Genomic DNA, 23443 nt, shown 5'->3' with positions numbered 1-23443 from the left:
GTCTCTGATATCAAATGCGTTTGAGGTGCTCTTGTAGCTTTGTAGAGGAGGCAGAGATTCATGTTTGGAGTAAACAAACTTTGAATGTTTTTATAGCACATTAGCGCTTCTGAATGATTAAACCTGTGGCAGGTGAGTGGTAAGTGAGAGCTAAACTGCCTTGCCACTGCCAAAGCCTGGACAAAGCTAAGTTAACAGGCTGTAATCCACACTTTAGATTATGTATTGCTTCCCTGGGCAGTAATTTGCTTGTGAAGTGCTACCTGTTGAGTCTGATTCAGTGCCCATGACAGTGATAGAGTAAGCTGCTTTACAAGTTCCCAGACCAGGATGGAAAAGAAACGTATCTACTAAGTTTTGAGGCCTCTAATAATCTTTTCAAAAATTATCTTGAAGAAAAGACACCAAAGCCCCACTGTATGACAGTATTCAAAGTTGTTTGAATTTCTGTCTCATAATACATGTGCCAATCCTTCAACTTTTTTCCTTTAGGTGAATGCAAAGTACAGCTTTGGTGATGTCTTAAAAGAAGCTAGCATAAACCTTTCAAATTTCAAGTGTATTAAGCCAAATATATTGCATTATAAAAGGAAAGTAGTGTCTTTGCTAGATGAAAGGATGCATGCATAAACCTCCTGAACCCACTTCTGTGTGTGTTTCCTAATTGCCACCATCCTACTTTCTAGGAATGAATTTACTGTTGTTAGCTAAATTGTAGTTTGCAAGAAAACCTGTGTTGTTTGTTGCTTGGGTTTTGTGGTTATGTTTGTTTGTTTGTTTTGTTGCTACATAATTTTGTATTTGCCTTAGTGTTTCTGTGTCTGAGTAAATGTGCTAAGTGATTTCTCCTTCCCCTTGCCCCCCCCTCCCCCATTTCAGGAAGACTTCAGTAAATTAGCAATTATTATCAGGATGTGCAAGTTATCAAATGGAGTTTAGAAAATATAACCTCATGAATATCTCGTAACACTGGAAAGATAATTTCTCCTCCCTCTATCCCCTTCAATCTGTTCCTGTTATGCTCACTTTGTGAAGGTTTTGTCCATTTCTATACTCAGTTTGTTCCATCATCATGCGAAGAAGAAAAGCCAATTAGCAGTAAAGTATAGATTAGGTTTATTTAATCAGTTGCTGGACTATTTTTGCAACAAGCTGATCCTTTATCAAGTTCCACAGGGTAATTATCAGTCCATGTGAATACTAATATACTCCATGACATCTATGAGGCTTTCTTTGTACTAATTCAAGATTCAACACTTTAAATATCTAGCTGCATTATGAGACATTGCTTATTAATGCACCACTGATAGATCTCTCTACATGGAAAGTATTTATTTTTATACTAATTATCCTCTGTATCCTTAGGAGTTGTGTCAGCAGGGACCTTACTAAGTCTGTAGGCTCAGCTGCCCTGTTGAGCAGAGCCTCAAGGAGTTGAGTCTGAGCAGGACTGCTAGATGAAAGGCTTAAAAAAACCCAGTGAAAAACATTCTCTAAAGAACAGTGTCATCAAGGGGAGTAAAAAAGGTACTGAAGAACAGGAAGTGCCCCTAGAAGCCCTCAAGCTTTTATGACCAAGAAGGACCTCTTTAGTTAGATTAGTTTGGATTTAGGGGAAGAAAACTGAACTTTGAAGAGGTGGTATTATAATCCTGCTGATTGAAAGCCTCACTTGATCAGCCAGGGAAGGAGTCTTTCCTGTAGACAACTGCACGCATCCTGTAACACAGTTTTGAAACTGTAGAAGCTGCGTACTTTTGATGATAAGATGAAATGAACAGTTTTGCTCTACTGTCGCTGAAATCAAGAGTTACAATTTTTTTTTTATTGCAAAATTTAGGTCATTATATATTCTATATTTAAAACTGAGCAGAGTCTTTTCTGATTGTTTCAATAACTTTTTTTACAAAGAGAAAGGTTTTGTGTACTTCATGCGAGGGACAAAAAATTTCATTGACTTTCATATATGCAAAGGATAATAAACCATCATAATATTAAGAATTATGGCTATATAGTAAATGCATCAAATCCTCAGTGTATCTTGACAGAGAGTAAATCTTGGAATTTAGAATTGCTTGAAGAGTTCTCAGCCCTGAAAAATGTGTTTTGCATCAGGCTGATAGTTGTGTCAAAAATGACAGGTGCTTTTTAAAACTCCCATCTTATCTTGTCCTTTCTTGCTGAAACTCTAAAGGCAATCACAATGTTTTTTCTCCAAGCTGTTTCCTATTCCTCTGCAGCATTCTAGCTCAGCATCATAGGGTGATGTACTATAACGGCTGCAGTAAAATAACTTTTGTACCACCTTCCCTGGTGTATTGTGGTTTAGCAGTTATTTGCAATTATTGTTTTGGGAATTAGGGACTGACCCTTTATGGTAACTTCTGGTCACCATCACCTATTGTAGTAGGGAGACCATTGGGATGTGGAGGAAATGGGTAATTCTCTTGAGTGTGAGAACTGGAAATGCCATAGGAGGGAACTGAGATTACAGCAGTGCAGGAAAAGCTAGTTTTATTGGGGTGGAAAAGAAAAACCGAGTTTGGTGGAGGACTGAAGTAATTTGATCAGTGAGTGGGGCTGTTGTTGGGAGCACAGGACACTTCCTAAGTAAGCACGTTTGATCAGCTCTGTACAAGTGAGTTCTATGGTGCTTATTGATAGCTAATTAACATTGCAGAGCATGTGCTGGTTTTTTGGTAGCTCTGGGCTTGAGGGTGACAAGCACTTTCCAGTTCTTTCTAACATAATTTCAGTGCAGTTCCTTGCCTTCCGACTGTACAAATACTACTTCCTTCAAAACAGAAAACCTCCTGAAAATTTTCTCAGACACATGCATGAATATAAAAATCGCAAATATAAAAAATTGCAAAACAAGTAGTGTCTGAAACTTCTGGAAATGGCATCTCCCCATCTTAATGATAACGGCAGAATTATTAGTCAAAGAATAAACTTCATCAAAATGTTCTGTGGGTTTTTTTAAAGTGGGTTTTTATTTATTTATATTTTTTGCTATGGGAAATACCTACCCAAGGAAGACATTTTATCCAGGTATCTACCATGCAAACTAAAACCAAATAACCTTCCCTGAGGTTTGAGAGAAACTTGCTAATGCAGCCTGATCTTCCATACAGATGCTGTTAGATTTTTGTGGCACTGAAACAGTCTTCCTAAATTGGCAAATTAGAAATTCAGTCTGAGTTGAAGTGAGTATGTGTGGTTAAAACAACTTTAATAAATCCTTTCAGCATATAAGGAGTCTGCCTCTTTTACCTGTGAAGGGTAAAATCTTACAGAATAGCAGGAATGCTTACCCCTGATGGAAGTGGTTTCTTTCTTGCCTGTTCTTGTAGGTATGACTGATTAAAGTCAAATGTGCAGGTGGGTCAAATGCAGTCACACTGCGTAAAACTAAAAAAATCAGGTTAGGCTGCCAGTTTTTCTTGCCAAATCATTTATTTCTTGGTTAGATATGGTCTGTTTAAAACTGCAAATGTTCATGGCTAATTTAGGAAGTTGTTAGTTTCTGAAGCAGTTTTATCTCAATATGCTTCCCCCCCCCCCCCCCCCCCCTTTGCCTTATTTTTACTAAGATTTGGAATTTTTTATTGAAGCATGGTAAAAGGGGTTTGCCAGCCTTTGGCTTACTCTGCCTGTATTATAGTCTTATGAGTTGTGCTTGTGACTGAGTTGCATCAAGCACCAGGAAATTATTTGAGATTTAATTTGTTTCTGATTATTCCTTTCTCAGCAAAATAGGTGCTGTCCAATTTTTGGGATGGATCCTAAATGCTCTTGTAGGGGATGGTATTTACACTTCTTCCTGGAATTAGACCATGACTGAGCACAATTACGCCTGGTGGAATGTTTAAAGTGTGGCTTGGGTTTGTGGCTTCCAGAGAAAATAGAACTTTCATCATTAAGAGAACTGCATGTTTCTCTTTATGCAAATATTTTCAGTAAGGAAAGAAGTAACTTTGCATTTTGAATAGGCAGTGTCCAGCTCTGTAGTGGTACCTGGCATCGAGACTTATGCTGAAATTAGAGGTATGCTGGGGCACTCTGGGAAAGTAAGTTAGCTGTTTATAGATACATGTCTTGCTGCCTAGCCCAGTAGAGTTGCTCTGTCTCTCTCTTGCATAGTAGTTTTTTGTTATCTTTTCCCTCCATCTGTTTCTTTATCCCTTTTCTATGTTAAAAACTGATCTTAGCTTTGAATTCAGATGTGCATTTCTCAGTAATCAATACATAGGAATTGCAGTAAATTTCTTATTAGGTGTGCTGTATTCATCTTTGACCTCAACTACATTCATGTTGCCTGAGGATCCCTCTTACATTACCAATAATGAACCCATGTGTTCTTTTTATGTCATGGTTTCAGGGCTTGATAGGAAAGAGAAATAAGCATAAGCATGCTTTGATGTTAAATAAATGTTTAGTTGAGAAGATCAACTACTAACAGCTGTTATTTCAGAGTTTCTATACGGTCTATACAATAAATTATTAAAGGTGAAAGCTGACATTTTGTTTAATGTTTCTGCAGCCATTCTCTAATCAATGTAGTAGCTCCAGAGCACAGAAACTCAGGGCTCTTGTACATTGTAGTCCAGGGGTTTTGGGTTTACTATATTGCATGTGTTGTCCAGCTTTCTGTGTGAAATCATTCTCATATTTAATGCCATAATCATTTTGCCTTCTCTTTACAAATACTACTGTATCTGAGTAAATGTGTGACGAAAAACATTGACAAATCATTATTTGCTACTAAAAGGTTTATGTACTTTCTTATCTGTGTATCATATCCTAGAATATTAATTATAGAAAAGCCTAGCAGTTGGTGTTAATGAGACTAAAATCTTCGGTGAACGATTGCATGTGCTGACAACTGTTAGGCTGTAAGATGAATGAGTTCCTGTGTATTTACTAGTAAAAAATTATTTGGTAGACAAGGCAATGGTGTCACTTCAGCTATACTACAAGAGCTAACCAGAGAAATGCTTCAAAAATTGGGTCTGTATCTATATGTTCTTGGGTTGTTGCTTGTTCAGTAAATTCTAAAAGAATCTTTTTCGTAACTGAGACTTTGAATAGTCTTGTTTTCATTTGCCAGTGGCTGAAGGATGAGCAAATTGACCCATATTTCAGGAATTAATTTTTCATTAGCAATTTAGGTAAAACCTGAAACTCTGATTAAGAACGGGAAAATGAAGATTGATTTCCATGACACGTATGCAGTTTTCAGTGTATTTTTTATTGAAAAAGGCAAATTGTTACAGCCAAGTTATTTGCAGTATAGTTGAGCAGCAGCTAGCAATTCTAATTAAATTAAAGCATAGATGCATGATGAACCGATAGGCAATCTTAAATTGCTTTGAAAGTTGGAAAGCAGTTCAAAAGCAATGATAAGATCCTCTCTTGGGTGCAGTTTACCCTTTAAAGTTTATGAATGAACTTTTCATTTGCATTTTTCTCACTCTTTTCCACTTTAATTGCAGACATACAGAGGTCACCAGCTTGATATTAAGTTCAAGGCAATAGACAACATTAAACTATCAGTAGCATTCACAGTAAATTCACTAGCATAGACTTTTTTATAACTTGGATTGGTCATTTTGAATTAACTCTATGGAAATGACTCAGCACAGTCAAAATGTAAGCTTTCAGAAGCCATTGATTATCTCATAGGGCCAGATAAGCAGTCATAAAAGGTGTTTTAAGTCTTCTGTTATGATTTTTCCCTATCTTTTCTATTTCTATGATTGATTGTCTTTCATATGCAACCTCTTGATAACTAGAGCCTTTTTTTAAAGTAAATGTCACTGAAAAGTAGTGAAGCATGAAAAGGTTAAAATTATGAAGGTGTAATGTTACGGGTAATTAATTTTTATGTATTTGGTAATATGCCAAGTCAGCATGGTTAAAAAGAATTGTCAGTAAATTTGTAAGTTTAATATGTGAATACATGAACTTTGGAATTGTTTTCTATGTTCTCTCTTAGCAGGCAGGCAAGCACTTTACTTACCTGATACGTTAATCAGGCAGGACAGTCACAGTTCATATCTAAGAACTCATGAGTTTAAATATAGATGTATTTCAGATAGAGGAAAAGTTTAGCTGGCTGCTTTCACTTCAAGAACAAACAAAACCATGCTTTTAACTTAGAATGTTAATGAATATTTAAAGGAACCAGATGTTTTAGTTATTGAAACCACTATTTCTAGTTGAGAAAATTATAGCAGACTACAGAACAAGTGCATATAGTCTGAAAGATACTTTCCTGCTGGTGATTTTAACCAAGTTGCATTTCAGAAATAGATTGACCTCTATGGGTACAGAAAACTTGCTTTAAATGTGGGATTACTATGTTGGAGATCTTGCCTCGTATGTTTGTACATACCAGAAGAGGCGGGGAAGAATACTGAGTTTCGTGGGAAGACAGAACAGGAAGACACATAGATTTTTTATGACATGAAAAGATAATTGGTTGAGCATGATACACATGCCTCAGGTTTTCACTAATCCTTCTTAAAATGGATGAGTTGGGGTTTTTAAGGGAAAAAGGATCAAGCTTGACTGAAAACTGAGACGTTTTTGGCAATACATAGTCAAAAATGAAATAGGAAAAGAAAAATACATTGCAGATCAAATTTGAAGCTGTGTTTGGGGTGAGAGAAATACATTTTGTTTATGGCTAGGACTGGGTTATCAAGTGACCCATGATACACACTGGCTGTTGGGACTTCTTTGCAGGAGGAGCAGGAGCTCTGGTAGTTCACCAGAGACCCAGTCTGGGCTGGATACTGAGCTAATGGTGAAAACAGGCACATTTTCTAGGTATTTATGAAGCTGTATAGTGAAATTTTAGAGAGTTAATTTCAATTCTGATTCCTTTAATTAAGAGTAAAGAGGGAATAAACTGATAAAAATGACTGATTTTATATTTATAATTTTCTTCTTTTTTCCAAATATGGAAATGTTCCATTAATTGCCTGATATTTATCAAAATGTTTAGTAACTTTCTGGGAACACTAGTGGGAAAACACTGAATTTTTACAGCTTTGTTAGAAGCTAAGAAGAAAAAGGGTCCTGATTTTGCTTGGAACAAGTAACTGTGGAGCTGTAATTAGAAGTCACTTCCTTTCAGCAATGGAGATGATCGGCTTTGATTCAAACTTTGGTCTGGCACATCAGCCACATAAGTCAAATACATAAAACGTTTGAGAGATCGTCAGGGTGCCTGGTGGGTTCAATGTGTGCAGTAGTACAGGTTCACTAGTGTAAAACACCTTCTTGTGTGGCAGAATCAATGTCAAAAATCTGTTGAATTAATGAAGTACAAAAAGTGCCAAGCATCCTTGTCTTAGTTGATGAGATCTTGCTTTTTCCTCCTTCTGTAGACTTCATTCTCTAGTTCTTATTTTAAAGTTTGGTAAAAAGAAGAAGAAAAAAGAAGAAAAACCCCACCTGCCCCATAACAAAGAAGACTTTAGCATAATGTGTGAGACTACACAGCTTACAAAAAGAATAACTTGAGGACAGTAGGAAAGTGTGTTTCCTCACTTCTGCAAGATATTCAGTACCTGGGGTTTGAAACTGTCTTGCTCTCTGTGATACCATTAAGGAATTTCAAATATGAAACGACTGAGCCTTTCACTCCTAAAAACTAGACCTTCAGGAGTGGAAAGAGTGCCTGAGAAAGTACCATCTCTGTCTCATTCTGAGCTGGGGTCTGTATCTTGAATATACAATCAACTACTTGTGTGATTTAATTGCTGTCTTGGATATTTGCCATGACAAAAAAGACACTTTCACAATATGCATTTCTGTTTCATAAAGCCGTGTTTGTTATGGCATGAAGTAGAGCTGTTGCCAAAGAGGAAGCATATGTATTAATTTATTTGATCCTTAAATGTAATTTAGAAATATTTAAATATTTAAATTGTTGAAATTTAGACAAAATACTTTAGCAGTGATGCTGTATCAGTGAACTTCAGAAAAATTCTCATCTATGTGATAACACTGGTCCTTGTAGAGATAATTACCATTTTAATAGCTAGGCTATCCCCTTAAATTATAATCTGGCTGTTCATTAGGGGTTAGGAAAAAGAGTTGTCTTTTCACCTTATTGCCACAGTGCAGAGGGTGCAGATTTTATTAGTTCTTCAGTTAATCAAATAGTGATTCATCAGTTAAGGTTTTGCAGATACTTGTGTACTTGCAGGTAACGGGCAATAAAGTAGAGGAACCCTCTGAGGCTGCAGGAGTCACTCTGAGTGCTGCTTCCCTTTTGATAACCATGAAGTCTTGTGGCCTTTTGCAGAAACAGAGCAGCAGGATTTGCTGTCACCTTCTCATCAGCAGTTGTGTGATCTTACACATCTGCAGGCAGGTGATTCGGCACAGACTTGCTTGCCAGGCTTGGCTTTGGCGGTATGGCTCTTGATAGCAACGTAGGCGTGGCAGCTCACATTCGGCTACTTTACCTGGGTTTTTTCGGTTGTCCCTGGCGTTTTAAAGGTAACTTGGGAGTCTCCTTGATCCACTGCATCCTACAGTACAAACGTGGCCTTATTCCACTTGTTGTTGTTGTGGTGTTTCCAAGACAGTGTGTGCCCTTGAGGGGCCAGCAGCCTTCCCAGCTGTGCCGTCCACAATGGGATCATACCAGGGAGGGAGCAGCCAAAGGAGCCTTGCTGTCCCAGCGCAGCAGCTCAGTTTGTGACTAGTGTCCTGACCTCCATTCTAAAATGTGAAGAAGACAGAGAGAATGTGTTGTGCCATGGCAAAGAGCGTTTCCCTGCCTCCAGCTGTGGGCTACACAATGCAGTGTAGGGTAAGGAGGGGGCAGCGCATCATCATCACTACCAGGGCAATTAGCTTTGCTTCTGCTCTGTAGAAAACCTTGCTTAAATCCTAGCAGTCTTTCCTTTAAAGCATGAGGAAATTCACAGTGAGCTGGAACGCCCTCTTCTGATGCCGAGACAGAACACCCTCTTCTGAAAGAAGTGTGCTGAGTCTGCATTTGGCTCTCCATCAATACCTCCAAGCAGTATAGCAGTGCTCAAGTTTAAAACAGCTTATATGGCTAGATAGTAGGAGATGCTTTGTAAATAATTCCTGATTTTTGTTCTGGAAGAGTCTTGGGATTTGAGAAGAAAAGCATTTAAATGTAAAATTTCACTGTACTGTAAAAAGATGTGAGGATGGGCTTGTGGATGAAGCATGTCAGCATTGCAGGTTCCATGTGTGTATGTATGCATATGATATATCTACAACGGCACACATTTGTTGAAAATTAAAGCATCTGAAATATACCTAGAAAATCCAAGTTTTTTCCTAAATTACCTAAATCAATCTAAATGTGGCATTAATGCCACTGTTAATATTGTCATTAAAGCAGTGTAGTAAAGTGATTATAATAGTGGTGATACAGAATTTGTTACTGGCTTTGGGCACAAACTGTACATAAAATTCTCTCTTGACAGAGTGACAAACCTTAATGAGAAAATGACAGTAGTGGATACAGTTTGAATAAAAGCAGGTGTTAGGTAGTTATACCTGACATTCCATGCCTGAACTAGAGAAGTTCCCATTAAGTTGCAAGTACAAAAAAAACCCAAAAAAAACAAACAAAAACAAAACCAAAAAAAAACCCAACAAAAAAAAAACCCAAAAACAATAGTAAAGAAACTGTAAATGTTTCTTCTGACAGCTGAGAGTGGTGGTCCACAGTGCTGTTTTGCTAACCCCAAATGTTAAACTCTAGTATCAGCCTGATCAATAGGAACACTGCTTGACTGCACATTCAATACTTTGGAAATTTGCTATACTTAGAGACTTTTGACCTTACTTGCTCCTCTGGGTGAGAAAATGGCTCTAGCAAAGAAAAGTTCTATGAAGGAAGATACTAAATGTGTAAATAAGAAAACAAACCAGCAACATTATCTTAATAATATCTATGTCTATAATGAATCAGTCAAGAGACAAAGAATCTGGGTGAAATACTGACCTATTCATTTCTATGTTACCTTGTTTTGATTTTTAAAGGAACTACTGCTTTGTTACAGGATTTTTTTTTTCTAGTTTCATACAGATTAATATAAGAAGGGTCCTACCAGTGGTACTGGTTATGCTTCCCCAAGGGGTTCTCCCACATTGCATTTAGAAGTTCTGTCTTGAAAATCGGTGGCAGAGAGGTTTTCTTGTTCTATGAACCTGTCTGATTTTTGAGCTGAGGTAAACTTCTAGCGCCTCTGGTGCCTATAGCAAGGAGTGCCATAGCATGAGTGTATTTGGGTGAAGCTCCTTGTTCTGTGCATTCTGAGGCTGCCACCAGGTAATTTGTTTAGGTCTTCCTGAGCTGCTGGTTTGCAAGAGGCACTGAGCAGCTGATCTTACGAGCACTCTCTGTAACACAGTTTTATAGACCTTTTGCGTATTTCTTCTTAGTGTCTTCTTTCAGGCTCAGAGGTACTTGCTAAGCCAGAGCCTGTTTGTCTACAAGCTATGCCCTGCTTTTGATCATACCTTTAATTGTAACTTCTCGTGCCTCTTCTAGTATATTTTATTATGGCTAATTCTTCTAAAGACATAGAGAAGCTATCAGCCTCTTCTCCTTAACAGTATCTGCAAACTCAGCTGATATTAGCAACTGTTGACACTGCTGACAACTGTATTTCTTCTTCCCCTCTGAGAGAAATATGTATTTAAAAGAAAATAAAATGGGGCTAATATTTCAGACTTTTGTATTGTAATACAGTTGCTCTTAGAAATTAAAATAATCTTTAAGTTCTTAAGGTAGTGTTTTATTGATCTTTAAGTATTTTCTATTTTTTGTGAATCTTTGTCAGATAGGTGTGTTTGGGTTTTTTGCAGCTGCTCTCTTTCTTCATTCTGAATCTTGAACAGAAATCATGATAATAAGAAACCTTTCAAGAATTTGGAAGATAATAAGGAAATAGACTTCATAGTTCATATGGAGAAAAGTGAAATGTCAAAAAGGAAATGTTTATCATTCTTATCAATCACAGTCATCACATTGTAACAAGTAGAACCTCCAGGTTGAAGTCTTGCTTTTGCCTGAATTGCACAGGAGATTATACCTGCATGCCAAGGCAGGAGGCCCATTGCATAATGCATTTCGTTTAGTTTCCAGCACAGATACTCTGTTGGAGGCATTTCTTATAAAGCATGTCAGATACAGAAAAAGCAATTTAGTAAGCACTGCGATCAGATCCTGATGAAATTCAATTCTTTTTTGGACCTGCTGTTCCTGGAAGACATCATTGATAAAAATAGTCTCTATTTTCCTCTTTGCTGTGATTCATTATGCTATCTTGCTTCTCTTACAAAATATTTTTTCATCCTCAAAGGTGGCTTGGTTTTACAAATAAATGAGAAAGGAATTGTTTTGTGACAGTTTACTCTGTTAACAACATGATGTGTCAGGATATTTGAATTCTACAGTTTTCATTTTAGTAAACCGGCATAAACATTGGGCACATCAGAAAGAGCACAGCAACCATGGATTATATTGGAACAACCAAATAAGGTGCTAAAAACTATTAGACAACTATGGTGCTGAATTTAGAAAGCTGGCTTCTTTTTAATAATCAATCTTGTGTTAGTTTTCCAATCAGTTAGTGAAACTTTTTTTGAGAAGATAAGAGATGTTAGTTCACACACGTCAACTGCATAAAGTATCTGCTGTTGCTTTTTATAAGTGGCTTTTAGAAATGAAGGTGAAGTTCTTCAAAATAAATAGAAAGGTAGATTTATTTTAAACTTGCAGATTAACTCCCATTGTTATTACTTTCAGTATATACATATGTTTGAACAGTTTTTAACTATGATTTATTGATACCAGTTTTACTATCTGCTGTTAATAGTTACGATTCCCCTGGGTGGACTGTTATAACACAGTTCCTGTCTTACTAGTGATATTGATAAAAATGCCTTTTCACCCAGGTGCTACGTCTCCAGGAATGCTGCTCAATGCTGCTTATATTTCATTTTCCTATCAAGTGTGGACATTGCACACAGTCTGGTTGCACTCTGGCACTCATCTGGTGGTAAGAAGTGTTATTTTAACAGAGCACGAACCCTCAGATGTATGTAGTATTGCAAACAAGTAACAACTGTAGATTAGGTGAATGGGCTGCAAATCTCTAGGGTCGAGCAGTGTAGATTTTTATGGAGTTGGTTTCCTCATGTAGGTTTGCCCTTTCTTGGGAAGCAATTTTGAGGCACAGAATTTTTGGCTATATACACCTGTTTAGCTCCTGTGACAATTAGATCAGAACAGTTTCCTGCAAAGGATTTACTCTTTTCTCTTTTGGCTTTACTGAATCCATGCTTGGGGTTTTCTTCCTTTCTCTTTGTTTTGGCTTTCAGTTGAGATCTTTGCCCAGAAGTCTGGTGTTCTGTGTTGAGTCAGAAGAGGGTCATAAGATTGTGTTTACCCTGTATTCCTGTACACCATTGTATCATGTTATCTCTCAAAGAGCAGCATAGGAAATTCTGCAAATTCTGATGTGAGGCACTGCCGCTCTCTGTGTTTGCTCGCTTACCAAAGGGAGTGTCTGTAGGCCCTTGTAGCTATCAACAGGAAGGCAAGAAGAGGAGAATGGTGTGATCCTGTAAATAAGAGGTTTGATGTGACATACACATTTTGACTGATGACAAGGTTTTGGTATGATCTTTGGTTGAATATACTTTTCTGGGGTGTTACTTGCTTTTTGGATTTACCTCATTTGTAGTTGGATAACTCCGTTGAAATATTTTCTTCGTTTTACTGTCATGCAAGTACTTTATGATAGATTTGTGCTCATTAGTGCTTTGTCACAGCCCTGGTTGTACTGGCAGAGCATCTGAAGCAGCAGCAAGAAACAATGTTGGAATGGTTTTGCAGTTCTTCCTGCTGTTTTAGTACTGTGTGTTGGCAATAGGGTATGCATTTCTGCACAGCATGGGTATGACTTCGCTAATTTCCGATTTACAGCTTGTATTCTAACCTCATGTGTTTTTCAAGGAGCACAAGGGGAAGCAGTGTAACCATAATGATTCATCAATTCATCAAAAACTTTGTTGGTTTAATATTGTAGGGCTTACTTTGAAAGGGTTCTGGATGTCAGCACGGGGTAATGTGTGTTGCTTAACTGGTATTTTCTATTCAGCAAAAAGCTTCTCACCCTTGTTTGCGTAGGATGAGAGCTCTGCTGTCTTTATCAGTGAATTCATCAGCTACTCTATGAGTATGATGTGTGTTGAAGGCCCCTAGGCTTTATTTGAAGTCCATTGGCCCCAGTTACAGCTTTCCAAACTGGGAAGGCTGTAAAAATAACAGATTTTAGAGTAAAATACTGGCATGAAATGTGTTACGTTAACTAATTGTGCTATTCACCACCTTGTTCTGATAAAACACATGTATCTATTGCTTTACACTGTGAGAGAAACCCAAGAAAAGCTGATGGTTAAGTGTGATTCATTGTGTTCTTTTGGAATATTTTGTGTCAGTAAATGTTATCACTATGAAATATTCTACAGTTCTCAGCACTTCCTAGAAAATAATGATACACATAAGAATGTGGGAAAAGAAAAGAATGCTTTCTCTGTGTGTTCATTCAGTTTGGACATTGTAAAGCATTATGTACATCTTAGTTTTGTTCAGAGCAGAAAAGACTATAAATCATCAAACACAAGAAATATCCTGTGTGTTTCAGTGATTTAATCCAGTTTGCCAAACTTTTAATATATTTTAACTTGACAACAGAGGGGCAGGGAACTCTGGTCTTATTTTCTTGAAAACCTTTGAGCCACCTATTCAGTGCAGAATTCAGTTCCTAGTATCCTTGGCTAGAAATTTGAATGACTAGCTGGATTTAGGCCCACAGCTTGGGGAAAGAGGGGAGTTCTTGAGGATACAAGTCCCTGGCCTCGATTTTTATAATTGAACTGCACTTGGTGCTACCAGTCAAAAAAACACTGGTGTTCCTTGGGAGTGTCAGTGCATGCCTCTTGACAGGATGGCAGCACGAGGCGTCACGGGGTGACTGATTGTCTGGAAGTGGCAGCAGGGAAGCAGTGATTGTTGGCAGCTGGGGAAATGGGAGGGCAGGGCAGCTGGGTCCACTTGCAGTTATTGATGGGGCATGCCGGTGTGGACAGTGGGATGGGTTAGGGAGGTGGGAGAGGGTTACCACTCTGACACTTAGCAAATGTGAAGACAGAAGAGGAAAAAGGGAGAAATACTTGGAAACATAGAGAAAAAGATGACTTTTTATAGTTTGTTGCCAATTGAGTGACATAATGTCATCAGTCTTCTAGTGTTGGAAGCAATCTCTGTTGCAGGGCTGTCAGTTGAGCTGATGCAGATCAAAATACTTATTTGCCATCATATAAAAAAGTATCTTTCTTAACCTCTCCCCCAAAATCAATGAAAATTTTAATGTACTGAATCTGAATAAATTAGAGTAAATTCATATTTAGGAATTAGGTGTGGTGTTTTCACAGTTGAATATATATTCTTACATTCTTAGAGGAAAATGTCTGGGGAGGTGTTTAAGATTTTTCAATATTAGACAAGTCATTGAGCTGGTTATCGAAAATGCTTAAGTCTTCAAAATTTGACATCTGATAAATATCCTGCATACTTCCATGGAACAGGTCTTATATGTGTATATGAATGCCTTAGAGCTCCTAGGAACAATTGAATAGGTAACACAGAGCTTACTTAGGAAATTATTTTACAAGAATACCAATTTATTTGGTAAGACTGTAATTTAGGATGGGTTTTCACAGCTGTGTTAATAGCACATATATTGGGTAAAGGTCAGTTAAATGTGTCTGCCTAAGAAATGCTGCCACAAACTGGCAAATAAAAATACTAATGTAAGTGAACATTCCTTTTTTTGGTGGATTGTTGCTCAAGGCACTGTGATGTATCTTACTTTGGTCAACCTGGAGTAATGCATATTTTCACAATGTTCCTTTTTTTAATTTTTCCTTTTTTGTTGTTTTTTTCAGTCTTTGTTTGTGTCTTAAAACTTAGTCTTCCATGTGAATTTATTGGTAGAAAATGTCTTGCCATGTTTGAACACAGTAATAAAGTCTAAAGACATAGGTTTTGTCCCTTCTGTTAGCGGATTTCATGCAGGCTAATAGACATAGGAGCACTCTGGGTAGGAAGATCACATTGGTGAATCCGAAGAGGAGTTTGGGAACTCCTCCTTTTCATATGGTTTTATCTTTTACAGCAGTTGGTAATGTTTATTTCTGCCTGTGTAGTGACTCAGACTACAGACTCCCAGGAGCATCTCAGGGCAGGCAGGTGGGAGCTGAAATGGTTGTGAATCAACAAAGCAGCATCAGCCCTGTTTGTGAACCTCTGACTGATTCATGGTCTGTTGTCTTCAATCAAGTAAAAGACAGTTCTTTTATTAATAATGTACTTGCTCAAAAATAGGCAGTGTCCTGGTCAGGAAGGTTAACTGTGATTCAGCATCCTAGAACACTGTAGAGGAATGAAGCTGGGTTAATTAACATTGATAATATACAGCTGTGGGCTGGCTTCAGGGGCGGTGAGTTGGCTGATGTAGACAAGGTGCAGCTGTGGCTGGTTCTGTTAAGTGGTTGGGCAGCCAAGGAAGAGAAAGGAGGAAGAAACAGAGAGAAGTAAGAAAGAATGTGTGTCCTGGATGAGGAGAGACTAGGAGAAGGTAGCAGAGGGACTGACATGAAGAGTATGCTGGTATGTAATGGTAAAAGACCTCGTTGCAGCCAGCTAGTTTTGAGAGTGCTGTGACAGAACACAATCATTTTCGTAGAAGAAAAACCCAACCAAAAACCACCAAACAGCTTGCTACAAAAAAAGGTGTTGTTATTCTAACTCTAAAAATGTGTCATTTTCTCTTTTCTTCTTGTCTTACCTAGAGGAAGCAGTTCTTCATAAATAGATACAGTTGGCAAATTTAGCTGTGCATCTCAGGTAGACAATGGAAAAGATAGAAATCTCTGGTTTTGGACTTTTGAATGCAGCTGTAGCCCCAAATTTATTAAGCTGCATGTTAATAAGTAAAAAATCAGTTGTTCTTTTTCTTTGCTATCCTTAGTAGGAGCATAAAACATTCTTGCACAAATGCAAAGCAAACTTACTTTGTAAGTTTTGGGACTAATCAATGATGTGCTGGTTTAAAGATCTTTTGCTTTACATTGTTTAAGGTATTTTTCAGGTAAGACAAAAAAAAAAAAAAAGGGAAATTTCTGCCAGTCATTATTATTTTATTATCATGTTATCCCCCTTAGATACCTGTATTCTAGCCATGTGTCACCATTTGAAAGGGAGAGAACAGCTGAGTTTCAGTGCATTACGAAGATGTGAGAAAAACAGACAGAGAAGGAAACATCAGAGATAGGCTCACATGTGGTGATAGTAGTCAGTTCCTGAATAAAAGCAAAAAGAGTTTCAAGAGTTTCTGTAGTTGAAGTATGTTCAAAGATATAAGAGTACTGTGTCTGAAAGCGGAGTTTCTTTCCTCTCCAGGGAAGCTTTCTACTGAGTAAACAGGACTGCTTAAAACAGACCAGGCTCCATTATCTCTTTCTCTTCTAAACAAACAATTTGCAGCCAAATTTTGGCTAACCTCACAGGTCCAAGAGCAAGACATAAAAACAATGTAGCAAATCATTATAAGCATTTTCCAGCTACACTAAATGCATTGAGACAAAGCATTTGAATGAATATTTGCTGTTGTGTTTGGGTTTTTTTCTTTTCTTTTCTAGCCCTTTTGATTTAATAACAGTAACTTCAGGTCTTTCCCATTCCTCTTTCACATTTGTCCCATGACAGAAACTCAATGCTGCTGCTTTTTGAAGTTTTTATCATTTGATGACTGGGGTAGGGTGGATGGCACTGTTTTATGATATTGGTGAATAAACATTTTTATTATTCACTGATCATTTCATAATGAATTATGAGAGATCTTTCCATTGAAATAAACATGAGGGAAAGATTGCCAGTGCTTTGTCCTCATAGCCCCTAAGCAGTCAAGTCTTGTTTGATTTCATTGAAAAGGAGGATGGTTTTGACTCATTGCCCTCCAAAGTATTGCTGAGAAAATTTCTCTGAGAGTTTTGGTTGGTGATTTTTCACAAAACAACTTTATATGTAAAAGGAAAATGTGAAAAATCTTGAGGTACTTCATTTGTGTGGTCTTCAGTGCTTAAAACTAGTCTTTTGCAGGTGACCCTCATAATCTCTGCTCTGAGTAATTGAGTATAATCTGTAATTCTCTTAGTGTGCTCTCCCCCACGTTGCCGAGGTCACATAGGAATGAGCCGAGCGACTCCGATACTAGCACAGATCCCTTTTGATCTCCCCTCTTTTCCTATGTGAACTGAAAGCTTCCTCCTCCTCTGCCTCATGTGTCTTTCTGTATACACAGATCTTGTTTTCTGTCAAGGCCAAATTTCCTTAGGAGTATTTTGTCAGGGAGCTTGTCAAAGTTGGCTGGAAGTCTACACGTGCTGTATCACATGGTTCTGCGGTATCCATGTGCCAGTGATTCCTGCATGGAACCACAGTAAGTTTGAGAGACTGGATTTCCCTTTGCAGAAAACCAAACGCCCTGTAGTATTTATTTCTGTGTTTTCTCAGACTGTTATTTTATCACCTGCTGATTTTTCTTGGTATAAGCCTCAGGTTTCATGATGGTATTCCCCTGGGTCACCCTGGGACCCTTTTAATTCTGGTATTACATTTGCCACCTGCTGTTCTTCAGGTACCAAAGCACTTTTAAGCAAGAAATTACATAGCACAACAGGTTCATGTGACTCACTCTTGCCTTCCATTAGAAATACATCTGCCCTTGGCCTCATGTTACTCTTCATTTGGCTTGTTCAGTCCATAATGTGTCTGAATGCTATGATTTTTTGCAGGACCTTCTAGACATCTCACATAGAGAAGGTGCTGGCATGCGCCCCATCAGAGTCCTTTCATGGTGAACACAAAAGAAGGAAAAAAAATTGAGATTTTGTGCTGCTACCTTATTCTCTCTGAGCTACCCCCCCACCTCCCCCTCTTGATCATCTCTGGGCCCTGCAGGCACCCTGGCAGGCTTCCTGTCACAGTTCTGTTTGAAGAAAGATTTTTTCTATTATTATGTATTAATACTGTGATAACATTTGCAAGTTGGGGGTTCGGTCCCTTTTTTTTTTTTTCTGGCCTTCCTGATGGTGAGTTCTTCTGTATTGGAGCACCTGGAAGTCTGTTAATACCAAAACCAATAACTGAGAAATCTCTTCCCTAATGGGGAGAAGTAAATAAATTATTGCACATTTTACCCTAGAACTGACAGGTTCTCCTTGTTTGTTTGTTTTTTAATCACCTGCTGCTGCCAGAACTTGTGGACCCTTTTATGTTCTTCACTAAGACATGGCTGTTTTTGAAGGCCATCTGTTTAACCTGAGTAACCTTCCCTGCACTACTGTGTAGCCATGCTGACTTGCACTTTCTCAAGCCTGTCTCAATAAAAACCCCATGGACATTTTCTTTGCCTTGAACTGAGTGTCCTTAAGCAGTCATGGGCCCCACGAACATTTCACTCAGTAACGTTTTCACTTCTTTCTAATGGGCTTCCATCTTTTTATGAAGCTCTTCTTTGAGGCTGAGATCGACAATGATAGGGCTGTCTTTTGTAAGGATGTTAGATCTATTACACAGTGGTGGCTGTCACAGACTCTGTTTTGTAACATTTGCCTACTCTGCAGAGCTGGAAGGAGGCTCCACCTCCTCTTCTTAAGTCAGGAGCCACCTTCTGTCTGTATGTGACCACGTCCACTCTCTCAAAGGGCTTAGCAAATCCTCATCTTTTCTGTGAACCTTCTGGCGAACATGGTGGTGAGTATTGTACCATGGTAGTCTGCAGGTCTCTAGCAACAACTGGTAACTGTGATATGCAGAACAGTTTTGGGGGCAGGACTGGGGCCCCACCCCAGCAAGATGGGCTCTGTCTGGGGAGCTGCCTGGCCCCATGAGCCCCGACAGCTTTTCTGCCAAGCAGCACCATAGCAGCAGGACTCGGGGGAAGTTGTGAGCACCTGTTTGTGCCTTTTACATTTTAAAGTGCTCAGGAAAGAAAGAAGTATCTCTATGTAATAATCATAGTTATTACTGCTATTGATCAGAGCATGTTTTGACTACAAATTCTTAAAATAATTATTTTTCATGAAAAGTATATGTACACCTCCTGAAATGATCCTACACATCCTTTTACAAATTTATTAACATACTTAATGGCTGCTTCTTTGTGCAGTTATGTTTCCATCGTTCTAATTTAAATGAAAAAGATACTTGCATTATCTATGGATTATTGAAACAATATGAAAGTATCTTTAACTTTGCTTCAAGGCACATCAGGCTATTTAAATCAAAACAGCTTTAAATTATCCCTATACATTTTAGCGGATTGCAACTGATCTTGTTGCATGAAATCTTCTGGTTTATAAGCAGCCCATATCAGGGTGTACGGTACTTAGAAAAGCAACTTACTTAAAAATTGAATGGATTTCATGTTTCAGTTTTAATTATACTATTTCACTTTCTTATACAACTTGCTTCTGTTAATTGATGGCTTTGACTCTGAGGAATCAGTGTAGTGGTGGCAGTGTGGGATAAAATACCCATTGTTCAAGTAGAACCTGTTTAATTTCAATTGCAGTTTTTCTAAATGCTGCTCTCAAACTTCTCCTTGAACTGGACAGTAAAGCACATGTCCTTGCTATCTGAGTTACATATCCAACAATTACTATTTTAGTCTAGTTTCAGCAGTTGGGTACAGCTGACAGCTCATTATTGACAAGGCCAGATCCATCGCTGTTATTCTAGCATAGATTCGGATGTTTTGGCTTGGCCTGAAGTGCTATAATGGTGAGTTTGGAACCTAGCCAGCTTAGCAAATGAGATTGTTTTGGTTTTTGACTTTCATGGTTTTGTTGTGGGTGTGGTTTTAACTACAATGTAGATTTGTCTGAGAGTGCTTCAATTGATCTGTAAATTTAAAAATAACATTTTAGTCTTGGGCAGTTTTATGCATAATCTTATCTCTCAGCATGTAATTTTTATGCAGTCCTAAAGCATTTTAAAAATTCAAATGTGTCAAATACATCTTTTCTATTTCTTTATGCCTATTTTGAGCTTGTCTGTTCCTCATTATGCTTTTAAGAGTTTAATTTTTTAAAGAGTCAAAAGTGGAAACAGGCATGTGACAAAAGACCTCGCCTGCTTGTTGGGAACTGTGGAAAAAGCCATGAGCTGAGAGGTAGAGTGAGGAGGTACCAGTCCTGTGTTGGTAGGCAGATGCTCTGCACCCAAAGCCGAGAGCTGTGTAACCATGCGTGGCTGCAAGCCTTGGGTCATGAGCCTGGAAAAGCCTCATTGGACCTTAGTAGCCTGTAGGAAATGACTTCTAGGTGGGCAAACCGTGGGCAGAATAGCTTGTATTATTGCAGATGACAATAAGGCTACGTATTCAAAATTACAGGAGGGGTTATTAACTCTTCTCTCTTGCAAACTGCCTTGTATTCATTCCATCTTGGTCTCCTCCTGGTTCACCTCTTTTCCCTCTAGGTTTATTGACAGGCACTGTTAAAGCTCTTGCAGGTTCCTTCCAGATTGCAGCAGGAGGATTTCTAAAGGCTGTGCCAAAACTTGGCCAAGCGCGGGCTTGTCTCATTCCTGTTCCTACTCTGAATTTCAAGTTCCCTCTTGCAGAACATGGAGTGTCAGAGCTTTCCAGAGCAAAGGCTGCCAGGATTAGTTGTATGTGGGAAATATGTCTCTGGTTTTTCATAGAGGTTATTAAACATTTTTGCCATGCAAAAAGTTCCAAGGGACGGAAAAGACTGGTGTACATACATTCGTGGACTAGCTACATTTCTAGATGATTGAGCAGCCAAGGTTACTGAAACTGTTATTTTAGAGTTGGGAATGGCAGCTCTGGTGTTGTGACTGGAGACTGTATCAGCATAGGAAAACTAGAAAATACTCAAAGCAACAGTGAGGGATTAATGCTGTTAGTAGGTACAGGAAGCTGTTAAGTTGGTAGGTAAAAAAATGGGCCCAGAAATACTGAACAAGATGAAAGCTTGCAAATGCCTTTTCTGGCTTTCTATCCATGTTTGGCATGTGAGATCACTCTACTTTGAATAACAGTGTGAATTATTGCAATGTCCATTCAAACTTCCCAATTGTACCTATCCTTGAAATGTCTGTACCTTGGCTTGAATTTCTTTTGCAGTATGTATACATGTATCACTGCCACTGTAGCTCCTAATGATTCTCAAATCTGATTTGTTGTTATTTCCTTTTTTAAAGCATTTTCTGTATTTCACTGCTATGATGATGTCTGAAATACCTGATTCAAGGGACTGTTTATAAAAGCATAGTCAAGCATTTGCTTGAACATTTGCAAGTTTCCTTTCCTTGAAGATACTATTATCGTGTAAGATGTGTCTCAAAGAAAGGAGATTGCTGTAGAAATATATTTGTTGCCTACTGAATTTTTATTTCAAAAGGGTCATGTACTGTAAGCATTCTCTGAAATATGAGGCTTTTCTCCTGCAGTTTCAGCGAATATCCTTTTCAGTGAGATGTTTTTTATGTAAAACCTAAAGATCTGTGTACTGGCTTTCTAATTTGTCTGTTTCAAATCTGTCTGATTTGTCATTTCAGGCACGTGTGAATCCCATCAGTGTCACTCCACCCATACAAGCCATAGATCAGGACCGAAACATCCAGCCTCCTTCAGATCGACCGGGCATCCTCTATTCCATCCTAGTTGGTTGGTGTCTGCTACTCTTGCTATCACTTACGATCAGTCACTTTATTATGACCAGCCAGAAAGATTGACTGGGAAAGTGGAAACCTAATAAAAATTCATCTCGTGGTTAGTGGGATGCTTGAAATCATTGTCCTACCTATTTATGTTTAATTGCAATTTAGAAGCTTATTTCAAGTGCTTGCATTATTTATTATTTATTCTGATTAGATTCAGTATTGTCTGGTTTAGTGGTTGGAACAACACAGCAAGCAAAAGTAGAGAGACTTGTCTGTGCTTGTAGTTTTGCTGCAATGCACTTTTCATTCACAGGTCCAAAGGCACAATAAAAAATGCTAAAGAAAGGCAATTAGAGCAGGTTTCATTACGAAAGTCTTCTGGTACAGAGGAATTTAAAGGGTCCTACTGCATCCACCTTTAATTTTGCTGCCTGTCAGCTTGCATGCTTTCCCTTGTAATTCAGTGTTTGTTGAGTTGACTGCTGTTTTCTGGCCAGAGAGGAATGCAGTTCTAGAAAGAGTTCAGAGAGTAGCCACTTTGCTGGGGCATGTCTTGTATTCTGCTATGTATTTTTATTTTTTTCCCCTGCTACTTTCCTTCTTTGGCATTTGTTTCCAGTTGCTTAGCTTGTATGATTTGATAATGAAAAGGCCTAAGGCAGTGGTTTGCAGTCGTGTGTTTTGTGGAATCACATCTTTTTCGTGTTTGCTGTGTTAAAGTGCAGCTACACAGCTTTCTCATCTGTGGAGAGGTGGAAGTGAAGATTTTAATGAGCAGATTGCATAGTTTTGCTTGTTATTAAAAACCAAAAAACAACAAAAGAACCAAAAAGGATGCTTACGTATATTGTAGTTCTGTTGTGAAAGGGGAATAGTAGTAGGTGTGATGGTTTGATATCATTGTTTTAATGATATCAAATGTTTTAAGATGGTTTGATTAAGAGCCATCTTAAGAATGTACAATTAATTGCTACCACACCAGGTACTATTGTACTGAATGTGCAAGTCCCAAGCTCTGTGAGCAAAATGCAGGACCCTGAGCCTGCTCATTGCCAACAGACTGGTTTGAGGCATTTCCAGGGCTCTGCTCCCAGGACCATGGCAAGGGACATGGCAAGCTAGATTTCTTCAGGCTGTGACTGGATTCAAATCTGGCAGACCAAATGATGCACTGCTGTCAGCTAGTCCTCTTCCAGCAAAACTGTTTTGTAAAGGAATTTATAAATATTTGTAGAGTAAATATGCTAGAGGTTTTTTATGTTTGAGAATTGACTTGGTTTATTTATAAATTGACTTGGCTTATTTATAAATTCTGGTATTGACAGTTATGCCCTAGTGCAACATTTAGTCTGTTTGCAACTTATGCAAAGAACTTTAAAAGTTCTTCAGGAGTGAACTTCTTAAAAATTGTGGTTTGGTAACCTGTGACAAATTTAACATTTGAATGACTGCTTTGACCTCAAAGAAATAATTCAGAAAGAGGTATTATAGCAGTTTGGTTTGGTTTGAGCATTTATCAGTGGAAAGGCTTTCCTCTGTGTTCCCAACACTACTTTCAGCACAAATCCAAAACACATCCCCATGCTAACTACTGATAAGAAAATTAAGTCT

At 38.2% G+C, this 23443-nt stretch overlaps 1 protein-coding gene across 8 annotated transcripts in view; it reads left to right on the top strand.

Annotated features, from left to right (window-relative positions):
* PCDH15 (protocadherin related 15) overlaps positions 1 to 23443 on the top strand; it is a 443015-nt gene that overhangs the window by 196598 nt on the left and 222974 nt on the right. For all 8 annotated transcript variants that reach the window (XM_040607327.1, XM_040607329.1, XM_040607326.1 and 5 more), the window contains one exon: positions 21728 to 21836. In XM_040607327.1, coding sequence (XP_040463261.1) covers positions 21728 to 21836 — 109 coding nt within the window. The remainder of the gene's footprint in view (positions 1 to 21727; positions 21837 to 23443) is intronic.

The sequence above is a fragment of the Falco naumanni genome, chromosome 9 (genome assembly GCF_017639655.2).
Source record: "Falco naumanni isolate bFalNau1 chromosome 9, bFalNau1.pat, whole genome shotgun sequence".
Taxonomy (NCBI): Eukaryota; Metazoa; Chordata; class Aves; order Falconiformes; family Falconidae; genus Falco; species Falco naumanni.
This window is presented reverse-complemented; position numbering and strand designations above follow the sequence as displayed.